The sequence below is a fragment of the Nerophis lumbriciformis genome, linkage group LG01 (assembly GCF_033978685.3).
Source record: "Nerophis lumbriciformis linkage group LG01, RoL_Nlum_v2.1, whole genome shotgun sequence".
NCBI lineage: Eukaryota > Metazoa > Chordata > Actinopteri > Syngnathiformes > Syngnathidae > Nerophis > Nerophis lumbriciformis.
In genome coordinates this window covers 74,565,001-74,577,500 of record NC_084548.2, presented here as the reverse complement: position 1 = coordinate 74,577,500, position 12,500 = coordinate 74,565,001, and the positions used below count along the sequence as shown (strand labels likewise).

The 12,500-nt window shown below is 28.5% G+C and overlaps 1 protein-coding gene across 1 annotated transcript in view; it reads right to left on the bottom strand.

Moving 5' to 3' along the window:
* Nucleotides 1-12,500, bottom strand: part of plxna2 (plexin A2) — a 665,104-nt gene that overhangs the window by 213,256 nt on the left and 439,348 nt on the right. Inside the window, exon 10 of the mRNA XM_061925716.2 lies at nt 7,646-7,846. Within this exon, the coding sequence (XP_061781700.2) occupies nt 7,646-7,846 (201 nt within the window). The remainder of the gene's footprint in view (nt 1-7,645; nt 7,847-12,500) is intronic.

Sequence of the window (12,500 nt, the reverse complement as noted above, 5' to 3'; positions counted from 1 at the left end):
GTTAATATTTATATGTGACATTTCTAACTATTTTGAACAGAAATAGTTCATGCACATACATGTATCTCGTGCGCACGAGATACATGTCTAAAAAAAAAAAACAACAACTTTTTTTTGTTTTTTTTATAACTTTTTATAAAGTTATAAAAAAAAAATTGTATAATTGTTTTTGTAATTTTTTTTTAGACATGTATCTTATGCGCACGAGAAACATGTCTAAAAAAATGTTTTTTGTTTTTTTTATAACTTTTTATAAAGTTATAAAAACATTTTTTTTTATAATTTTCTTTGTAATTTTTTTATTTATAACTTTCTAGTTATAAAAAAAAAAATTAATAATTTTTTTGTAATTTTTTTTGTTTTTTTTATAACTTTTTATAAAGTTATAAAAAAAAATTGCATAATTTTTTTGTAATTTTTTTTAGACATGTATCTCATGCGCACGAGATACCTGTCTAAAACAAAAAAATTTTTTTTTGTTTTTTTTACAACTTTTTATAAAGTTTAAAAAAAAAAAATGTATATAATTGTTTTGTATTTTTTTTAGACGTTTATCTCGTGTGCACGAGATACATGTCTAAAAAAAACCCAACTTTTTTTTGTTTTTTTATAACTTTTTATAAAGTTATAAAAAAAAATATTGTATAATTTTTTTTGTAATTTTTTTAGACATGTATCTCATGCGCACGAGATACATGTCTAAAACAAAAAAACATTTTTTTTTTTTTTTTAACCTTTTATAAAGTTATAAAAAAATAAAAAAATTGTATAATTTTTTTGGTAATTTTTTTTTAGACATGTATCTCGTGTGCACGAGATACATGTCTAAAAAAAAACAAAAAAAAACCTTTTTTTTGTTTTTTTTATAACTTTTTATAAAGTTATAAAAAAAAAATTTTATAATTTTTTTTGTAATTTTTTTTAGACATGTATCTTATGCGCACGAAAACATGTCTAAAAAAATTTTTTTTGTTTTTTTTATAACTTTTTATAAAGTTATAAAAACATTTTTTTTATAATTTTCTTTGTAATTTTTTTATTTATAACTTTCTATAGTTATAAAAAAAAAATTATAATTTTTTTGTAATTTTTTTTGTTTTTTTTATAACTTTTTATAAAGTTATAAAAAAAAATTGCATAATTTTTTTGTAATTTTTTTTAGACATGTATCTCATGCGCACGAGATACATGTCTAAAACAAAAAAAAAAAATTTTGTTTTTTTTACAACTTTTTATAAAGTTAAAAAAAAAAAAAAAATTATAATTGTTTTGTATTTTTTTTAGACGTTTATCTCGTGTGCACGTGATACATGTCTAAAAAAAACCCAACAACTTTTTTTTGTTTTTTTATAACTTTTTATAAAGTTATAAAAAAAAATATTGTATAATTTTTTTTGTAATTTTTTTAGACATGTATCTCATGCGCACGAGATACATGTCTAAAACAAAATTTGTTTTTTTTTTTTTAACCTTTTATAAAGTTATAAAAAAATAAAAAAATTGTATAATTTTTTTTTAGACATGTATCTTATGCACACGACAAACATGTCTAAAAAATTTTTTTTTGTTTTTTTTATAACTTTTTATAAAGTTATAAAAACACTTTTTTTTTTATAATTTTCTTTGTAATTTTTTTATTTATAACTTTTTATAGTTATAAAAAAAATTTTTATAATTTTTTTGTAATTTTTTTAATTTTTTTATAACTTTTTATAAAGTTATAAAAAAAATTGCATAATTTTTTTGTAATTTTTTTTAGACATGTATCTCGTGTGCACGAGATACATGTCTAAAAAAAAAAAAAAAAAACAACTTTTTTTGGGTTTTTTATAACTTTTTATAAAGTTATAAAAAAAATGATATATTTTTTTTTGTAATTTTTTTTAGACATGTATCTCATGCGCACGACATACATGTCTAAAACAAAAAAAAACGTTTTTTTTGTTTTTTTATAACTTTTTATAAAGTTATAAAAAAAAAAAATTGTATAATTTTCTTTTTAGACATGTATCTCGTGTGCACGAGATACATGTCTAAAAACAACAACAACTTTTTTTTTGTTTTTTTATAACTATTTATAAAGTTATAAAAAAAAAAAAAATTGCATAATTTTTTTGTAATTTTTTTTAGACATGTATCTCATGCGCACGAGATACATGTCTAAAACAAAAAACTTTTTTTAATTTTTTTTTTATAACTTTTTATAAAGTTATAAAAAAAAAAAATTGTATAATTTTTTTTGTATTTTTTTTTTTGTTTTTTATAACTTTTTATAAAGGTATAAAAAAAATTGTATAATTTTTTTGTAATTTTTTTGGTTTTTTTTATAAGGGTTAGGGTTAGGGTTAGGGTTAGGGTTAGGGTTAACCCTAACCCTTAGGGTTAGGGTTAGGGTTAGGGTTAACCCTAACCCTAACCCTAACCCTAACCCTAACCCTAACCCTTATAAAAAAAAACAAAAAAATTACAAAAAAATTATAAATTTTTTTTTATACCTTTATAAAAAGTTATAAAAAACAAAACAAAAAATACAAAAAAAAAAGTTTTGTTTTTTTAGACATGTATCTCGTGCGCACGAGATACATGCCAAAAAAAAATGTAAAAAAAATTATACAATTGTTTTTTTTTTATAACTTTATAAAAAGTTATAAAAAAACAAAAAAAAGTGGTTGTTCTTTTTTTTAGACATGTATCTCGTGCACACGAGATACATGTCTTTAAAAAAAAATTACAAAAAAAATTATATATATATATTTTTTTATAACTTTATAAAAAGTTATAAAAAAAAAACAAAAAAAAGTTTTTTGTTTTAGACATGTATCTCGTGCGCATGAGATACATGTCTAAAAAAAAATTACAAAAAAAATTATACAATTTTTTTTTTATAACTTTATAAAAAGTTAGGATTAGGGTTAGGGTTAGGGTTAGGGTTAGGGTTAGGGTTAACCCTAACCCTAACCCTAACCCTAACCCTAAGGGTTAGGGTTAACCCTAACCCTAACCCTAACCCTAACCCTAACCCTAATCCTAACTTTTTATAAAGTTATAAAAAAAAAATTGTATAATTTTTTTTGTAATTTTTTTTTAGACATGTATCTCATGCGCACGAGATACATGTCTAAAACAAAAAACTTTTTTTTGTTTTTTTTTTATAACTTTTTATAAAGTTATAAAAAAATATATATATATAATTTTTTTTGTAATTTTTTTTTAAAGACATGTATCTCGTGTGCACGAGATACATGTCTAAAAAAAAGAACAACAACTTTTTTTTGTTTTTTTATAACTTTTTATAAAGTTATAAAAAAAAAACAATTGTATAATTTTTTTTAAATTTTTTTTTGGCATGTATCTCGTGCGCACGAGATACATGTCTAAAAAAACAAAACTTTTTTTTTGTTTTTTTTATAACTTTTTCTAAAGTTATAAAGAAAAAATAAAACATTTATAATTTTTTTTGTAATTTTTTTTTGTTTTTTTTCTAACTTTCTATAAAGTTATAAAAAAAAATTGTATAATTAAAAAAAATTTTTTTTTTAGACATGTATCTCATGCGCACGAGATGCATGTCTAAAACAAAAAACTTTTTTTGTTTTTTTTATAACTTTTTATAAAGTTATAAAAAAAAATTGGATAATTTTTTTTGTATTTTTTTTTTAGACATGTATCTCGTGCGCACGAGGTAAATGTCTAAAAAAAAACAAAAAAAAATTATTTTTGTTTTTTTATAACTATTTATAAAGTTATAAAAAAAAAAAAAATTGCATAATTTTTTTGTAATTTTTTTTACACATGTATCTCATGCTCACGAGATACATGTCTAAAACAAAAAACTTTTTTTAAATTTTTTTTTATAACTTTTTATAAAGTTATAAAAAAAAAAAATTGTATAATTTTTTTTGTATTTTTTTTTTTTTTTTTTATAACTTTTTATAAAGGTATAAAAAAAAATTGTATAATTTTTTTGTAATTTTTTTGGTTTTTTTTATAAGGGTTAGGGTTAGGGTTAGGGTTAGGGTTAGGGTTAACCCTAACCCTTAGGGTTAGGGTTAGGGTTAGGGTTAACCCTAACCCTAACCCTAACCCTAACCCTAACCCTTATAAAAAAAACCAAAAAAATTATACAATTTTTTTTATACCTTTATAAAAAGTTATAAAAAACAAAACAAAAAATACAAAAAAAAAAGTTTTGTTTTTTTAGACATGTATCTCGTGCGCACGAGATACATGCCAAAAAAAAATGTAAAAAAAATTATACAATTGTTTTTTTTTTATAACTTTATAAAAAGTTATAAAAAAACAAAAAAAAGTTGTTGTTCTTTTTTTTAGACATGTATCTCGTGCACACGAGATACATGTCTTTAAAAAAAAATTACAAAAAAAATTATATATATATATTTTTTTATAACTTTATAAAAAGTTATAAAAAAAAAACAAAAAAAAGTTTTTTGTTTTAGACATGTATCTCGTGCGCATGAGATACATGTCTAAAAAAAAATTACAAAAAAAATTATACAATTTTTTTTTTATAACTTTATAAAAAGTTAGGATTAGGGTTAGGGTTAGGGTTAGGGTTAGGGTTAGGGTTAGGGTTAACCCTAACCCTAACCCTAACCCTAACCCTAACCCTAAGGGTTAGGGTTAACCCTAACCCTAACCCTAACCCTAACCCTAACCCTAACCCTAATCCTAACTTTTTATAAAGTTATAAAAAAAAAATTGTATAATTTTTTTTGTAATTTTTTTTTAGACATGTATCTCATGCGCACGAGATACATGTCTAAAACAAAAAACTTTTTTTTGTTTTTTTTTTATAACTTTTTATAAAGTTATAAAAAAATATATATATATAATTTTTTTTGTAATTTTTTTTTAAAGACATGTATCTCGTGTGCACGAGGTACATGTCTAAAAAAAAGAACAACAACTTTTTTTTGTTTTTTTATAACTTTTTATAAAGTTATAAAAAAAAAACAATTGTATAATTTTTTTTACATTTTTTTTTGGCATGTATCTCGTGCGCACGAGATACATGTCTAAAAAAACAAAACTTTTTTTTTGTTTTTTTTATAACTTTTTCTAAAGTTATAAAGAAAAAATAAAACATTTATAATTTTTTTTGTAATTTTTTTTTGTTTTTTTTCTAACTTTCTATAAAGTTATAAAAAAAAATTGTATAATTAAAAAAATTTTTTTTTTTAGACATGTATCTCATGCGCACGAGATGCATGTCTAAAACAAAAAACTTTTTTTGTTTTTTTTATAACTTTTTATAAAGTTATAAAAAAAAATTGGATAATTTTTTTTGTATTTTTTTTTTAGACATGTATCTCGTGCGCACGAGGTAAATGTCTAAAAAAAAACAAAAAAAACTTATTTTTGTTTTTTTATAACTATTTATAAAGTTATAAAAAAAAAAAAAATTGCATAATTTTTTTGTAATTTTTTTTAGACATGTATCTCATGCGCACGAGATACATGTCTAAAACAAAAAACTTTTTTTAAATTTTTTTTTATAACTTTTTATAAAGTTATAAAAAAAAAAAATTGTATAATTTTTTTTGTATTTTTTGTTTTGTTTTTTATAACTTTTTATAAAGGTATAAAAAAAAATTGTATAATTTTTTTGTAATTTCTTTGGTTTTTTTTATAAGGGTTAGGGTTAGGGTTAGGGTTAGGGTTAGGGTTAACCCTAACCCTTAGGGTTAGGGTTAGGGTTAGGGTTAACCCTAACCCTAACCCTAACCCTAACCCTAACCCTTATAAAAAAAACCAAAAAAATTACAAAAAAATTATACAATTTTTTTTATACCTTTATAAAAAGTTATAAAAAACAAAACAAAAAATACAAAAAAAAAAGTTTTGTTTTTTTAGACATGTATCTCGTGCGCACGAGATACATGCCAAAAAAAAATGTAAAAAAAATTATACAATTGTTTTTTTTTTATAACTTTATAAAAAGTTATAAAAAAACAAAAAAAAGTTGTTGTTCTTTTTTTTAGACATGTATCTCGTGCACACGAGATACATGTCTTTAAAAAAAAATTACAAAAAAAATTATATATATATATTTTTTTATAACTTTATAAAAAGTTATAAAAAAAAAACAAAAAAAAGTTTTTTGTTTTAGACATGTATCTCGTGCGCATGAGATACATGTCTAAAAAAAAATTACAAAAAAAATTATACAATTTTTTTTTTATAACTTTATAAAAAGTTAGGATTAGGGTTAGGGTTAGGGTTAGGGTTAACCCTAACCCTAACCCTAACCCTAACCCTAACCCTAAGGGTTAGGGTTAGGGTTAGGGTTAACCCTAACCCTAACCCTAACCCTAACCCTAAGGGTTAGGGTTAACCCTAACCCTAACCCTAACCCTAACCCTAACCCTAACCCTAACCCTAATCCTAACTTTTTATAAAGTTATAAAAAAAAAATTGTATAATTTTTTTTGTAATTTTTTTTTAGACATGTATCTCATGCGCACGAGATACATGTCTAAAACAAAAAACTTTTTTTTGTTTTTTTTTTATAACTTTTTATAAAGTTATAAAAAAATATATATATATAATTTTTTTTGTAATTTTTTTTTAAAGACATGTATCTCGTGTGCACGAGATACATGTCTAAAAAAAAGAACAACAACTTTTTTTTGTTTTTTTATAACTTTTTATAAAGTTATAAAAAAAAAACAATTGTATAATTTTTTTTAAATTTTTTTTTGGCATGTATCTCGTGTGCACGAGATACATGTCTAAAAAAAAAAAAACTTTTTTTTTGTTTTTTTATAACTTTTTCTAAAGTTATAAAGAAAAAATAAAACATTTATTAATTTTTTTTGTAATTTTTTTTTGTTTTTTTTTATAACTTTCTATAAAGTTATAAAAAAAAATTGTATAATTAAAATTTTTTTTTTTTTTAGACATGTATCTCGTGCGCACGAGATACATGTCTAAAAAAACAAAACTTTTTTTTTGTTTTTTTTATAACTTTTTCTAAAGTTATAAAGAAAAAATAAAACATTTATAATTTTTTTTGTAATTTTTTTTTGTTTTTTTTCTAACTTTCTATAAAGTTATAAAAAAAAATTGTATAATTAAAAAAAATTTTTTTTTTAGACATGTATCTCGTGCGCACGAGGTACATGTCCAAAAAAAAACAAAAAAAACTTTTTTTTTTTTTTTTTATAACTTTTTTATGTTATAAAAAAAAAAAAATTATATAATTTTTTGGGTAATTTTTATTTTAGACCTGTATCTCATGCGCACGAGATACATATCTAAAAAAACATTTTTTTTTTGTTTTTTTTTATAACTTTTTATAAAGTTATAAAAAAAAAAATTTTTTTTGTAATTTTTTAAATATTTTTTTTTAGATGATAAAAAAAAAAAATATTTCCCCCATGTCCCTTTAAGGGCTCCGTATTAATGCCATAAAAAATATCATTTTTTCTTTCTTTCTATTGACCGATTTAAAAGACTAATATCATGATGCAGTTTTCAGCCCTAAGTCGCACATGCGCTATTGTTTACATCAAATAGCTTGTTTTAGTGAACACTCCTGTTATATAGATGATCTTTGACTAAGTTAGTCTACTTGCAAAGTGAAGAAAGGAGGGGGGGGGGGGTAGGGGGGGAGTTGTCCTACCGAGCTGTTCTGGCACTGCACGCTGGAGCTGTTGAACCTCAGGGCGGTGACCCGGTGGCTGACCCCCTGGATGTGGAGCACACACTCGTAGCCCCGCTGGCCCGACTGCGGCTGTGGCAGGTTCTTGGCCTTCAGCGTGATGGGCTTCACCTCCCCCGCCGGGATCAGGATCTCCTCGGAGCGCACCAGCTGGGGACAGTCCTGCGGGACGGACACGAGCAGACGGCGTGCTGAGTGACGGGCGGGAAAACAGGCACAGGTGGCGTCTCGTAGGAATTAAACAGCTCATTTTATAGTCCGACACTAACGAGCATCTGATGATGTCTTCACAGCCCCAACTAGTGGTGTGGCATGCACACTACACGACGTAGAAGTGAACATATTGTATCAATACATGTAGACATTAGGCTTGTCCCGGTACCAATATTTATCAATTATAGTTACTTACTTAGTTAGTAACGGAATTACTCTTTGATACATGAAACTAATTGCTAGGAAAGGAAAATATGGCGTTAAAAAAAAGTAAAATATCTGGCATATGCAGTTGAAAGACGTTTCATGAAAGCTGAGTGTGTGCCTTTAAAAGGTGGTGCCTGTTGCCAAGCGAGGTGTCTTCAAAATAAGAGCTCAAGACATATATTGTATAACAGCTTATAACAGGAACTTAACACCACAAAGAGGCAAGTCCATAACAACAGGTTACAGTAGTATCAACTAGATACGCTCCTGTACTTGGTATCATTACAGTGGATGTCAGCTGTAGATCCACCCATGGCATTTGTTTACATTGTGACGACATAGTGAAGAAACGTACTTTATTTGTCGCCATAGAGGCCAGGATTAGTGATTTAGAAGTAGCTAAAACACTGCGGATGGACGTTAGCCGCTAACTAGCTAGCCATGTGTTAAAGGAGGTCTTCCTGAGGGTGTTTCAGTGTTATAACTTCACCTTTATCTTTACTTTTTACACCAAAATGCGTCCATTCTCCCTTTTCTGTCTACACTCTGTGTCTGCTTGTAAGTACTCTGTGTGTGTGCGCTGCCATACATGCTCCCCTGCTGGTAAAACCAGCAATGTCACGACGACGCGAACCGGTTCTTTTCAAAAAGAGTATAGCACCGTTTTTGATTCATTAATACCGCGATACGATACTAGTAGCGGTATACCGTACAACCCTAGTCCAAATACAAACAACAAAGAGGAAAGCGTCATGCTATTGTTAGCATGCTAGCCCAACACAGATGTTCTTCAAGATAATGATAATAATAATAATAGATTTTATTTGTAAAAAGCACTTTACATTGAGTAAACAACCTCAAAGTGCTACAGTGTATTAAAAAATAAAAAATAAAAAATAAAAAGATAATAAAAAAAAATAAAAAAATAAAAACTAGAACAGCCAAATAGCTAAAACTAGTATGCATACATCTTAAAAAAAAAGGCTTTTTTAAAAAAAGAAAAAAAGAAGGGTTTTTAAGCCTTTTTCAAAATCATCCACAGTCTGTGGAGCCCTCAGGTGGTCAGGGAGAGCGTTCCACAGACTGGGAGTGGCGGAGCAGAAAGCCCGGTCTCCCATTTGTCATGTCTGTGTAATCATGTTTTGTTTTAAGTCATGTTTTGTTTAGTTATAGGACTCTTTAGTTTCTGTCTTTTCTCTCCCTTGTCTTGTTTCCATGATTACCCCATTAGTTTCACCTGTTCCACGTTTGGACTGACTCATTGTGCACTCTTGATTGTCACCATAGCAACCCATTAGTTTTCACCTGTCACGTCGCGCACCTGTTTCACGTTTTGAGTCACGCACCTGTTTTCGTTAATCATGTCTGTAGTATTTAAGTTCATTGTTTTCAGTTTGTCTTTCTGGTGACATCCCCATATTTATGCTTCTGCACACTCTCCACACCCTTATGATCCTTGCTGCTCTTTTTTCATGCCGGTTCCATGCCAAGTAAGTTTTTGTTTATCAAGCCACAGTTAGTGTTTTTTGTTGTTCATAGTTTTTGCCTTTGTGCAAGTGTTTGGTTTCATAGTTTGTTCTCCGCCATTGTGCGCGCCTTTTGTTTACTCCTTTTTTTTTTGTAGTTCTAGTGTTTCAATAAAAAATGTACTTACATTCCCGTCTCGCCCGAGCCAACTTTCCGTTGCATCCCAGAAAAACTAAACCCCAGGACCAAGTCTTGACACCATTGTTCGTAGCTTTGTCCTCGGAGGTTGGATAGTCAAACTACCTTTTTTTTGGGGGGGGACAAAACTAACAAGAGTTGCGACACATTCTGCTTCGAGTGAAAGCTGGGCTACGGCTAGGTGGCTAACGCTAACTTGACAGCAAGACGGCAAGTTAAATGAAAAACAGAAGAGGCATTTTTGTCAACTTGGTCCCCAAAAACGTTGTTTATCTTTACTTTTTACACCAAAATGCGTCCGTTCTCCCTTTTTCTATCTACACGCTGTGTCTGCTTGTTAGTACTCTGTGTGTACGCGCTGCCGAACATGCTCCCCTGCTGGTAAAACCAGCAATGTCACGACGACGCGAACCGGTTCTTTTCAAAAAGAGTATAGCACCGTTTTTGATTCATTAATACTGCGATACGATACTAGTAGCGGTATACCGTACAACCCTAGTCCAAATACAAACAACAAAGAGGAAAGCGTCATGCTATTGTTAGCATGCTAGCCCAACACAGACGTTCTCAAGATAATGATAATAATAATAATAGATTTTATTTGTAAAAAGCACTTTACATTGAGTAAACAACCTCAAAGTGCTACAGTGTATTAAAAAATAAAAAATAAAAAATAAAAAGATAATAAAAAAATAAAAAAAAATAAAAACTAGAACAGCCAAATAGCTAAAACTAGTATGCATATATCTAAAAAAAAAAGGCTTTTTTAAAAAAAGAAAAAAAGAAGGGTTTTTAAGCCTTTTTCAAAATCATCCACAGTCTGTGGAGCCCTCAGGTGGTCAGGGAGAGCGTTCCACAGACTGGGAGTGGCGGAGCAGAAAGCCCGGTCTCCCATTTGTCATGTCTGTGTAATCATGTTTTGTTTTAAGTCATGTTTTGTTTAGTTATAGGACTCTTTAGTTTCTGTCTTTTCTCTCCCTTGTTTTGTTTCCATGATTACCCCATTAGTTTCACCTGTTCCACGTTTGGACTGACTCATTGTGCACTCTTGATTGTCACCATAGCAACCCATTAGTTTTCACCTGTCACGTCGCGCACCTGTTTCACGTTTTGAGTCACGCACCTGTTTTCGTTAATCATGTCTGTAGTATTTAAGTTCATTGTTTTCAGTTTGTCTTTCTGGTGACATCCCCATATTTATGCTTCTGCACACTCTCCACACCCTTATGATCCTTGCTGCTCTTTTTTCATGCCGGTTCCATGCCAAGTAAGTTTTTGTTTATCAAGCCACAGTTAGTGTTTTTTGTTGTTCATAGTTTTTGCCTTTGTGCAAGTGTTTGGTTTCATAGTTTGTTCTCCGCCATTGTGCGCGCCTTTTGTTTACTCCTTTTTTTTTTGTAGTTCTAGTGTTTCAATAAAAAATGTACTTACATTCCCGTCTCGCCCGAGCCAACTTTCCGTTGCATCCCAGAAAAACTAAACCCCAGGACCAAGTCTTGACACCATTGTTCGTAGCTTTGTCCTCGGAGGTTGGATAGTCAAACTACCTTTTTTTTTTTGGGGGACAAAACTAACAAGAGTTGCGACACATTCTGCTTCAAGTGAAAGCTGTGCTACGGCTAGGTAGCTAACGCTAACTTGACAAGGCGGCAAGTTAAATGAAAAACAGAAGAGGCATTTTTGTCAACTTGGTCCCCAAAAACGTTGTTCATCTTTACTTTTTACACCAAAATGCGTCCGTTCTCCCTTTTTCTGTCCACACACTGTGTCTGCTTGTAAGTACTCTGTGTGTGTGCGCTGCCGAACATGCTCCCCTGCTGGTAAAACCAACAATGTCACGACGACGCGAACCGGTTCTTTTCAAAAAGAGTATAGCACCGTTTTTGATTCATTAATACCGCGATACGATACTAGTACCGGTATACCGTACAACCCTAGTCCAAATACAAACAACAAAGAGGAAAGCGTCATGCTATTGTTAGCATGCTAGCCCAACACAGATGTTCTCAAGATAATGATAATAATAGTAATAGATTTTATTTGTAAAAAGCACTTTACATTGAGTAAACAACCTCAAAGTGCTACAGTGTATTAAAAAAAATAAAATAAAGAATAAAAAGATAATAAAAAAATAAATAAAAATAAAAACTAGAACAGCCAAATAGCTAAAACTAGTATGCATACATCTAAAAAAAAAGTTTAAAAAAGAAAAAGAAAAAAAAGAAGGGTTTTTAAGCCTTTTTTAAAAGTATCCACAGTCTGTGGAGCCCTCAGGTGGCCAGGGAGAGCGTTCCACAGACTGGGAGCGGCGTAGCTTTGTCCTCGGAGGTTGGATAGTCAAACTACCTTTTTTTGGGGGGACAAAACTAACAAGAGTTGCGACACATTCTGCTTCAAGTGAAAGCTGTGCTACGGCTAGGTAGCTAACGTTAACTTGACAAGGCGGCAAGTTAAATGAAAAACAGAAGAGGCATTTTTGTCAACTTGGTCCCCAAAAACGTTGTTTATCTTTACTTTTTACACCAAAATGCGTCCGTTCTCCCTTTTTCTGTCTACACACTGTGTCTGCTTGTAAGTACTCTGTGTGTGTGCACTGCCATACATGCTCCCCTGCTGGTAAAACCAACAATGTCACGACAACGCGAACCGGTTCTTTTCAAAAAGAGTATAGCACCGTTTTTGATTCATTAATACTGCGATACGATACTAGTAGCGGTATACCGTACAACCC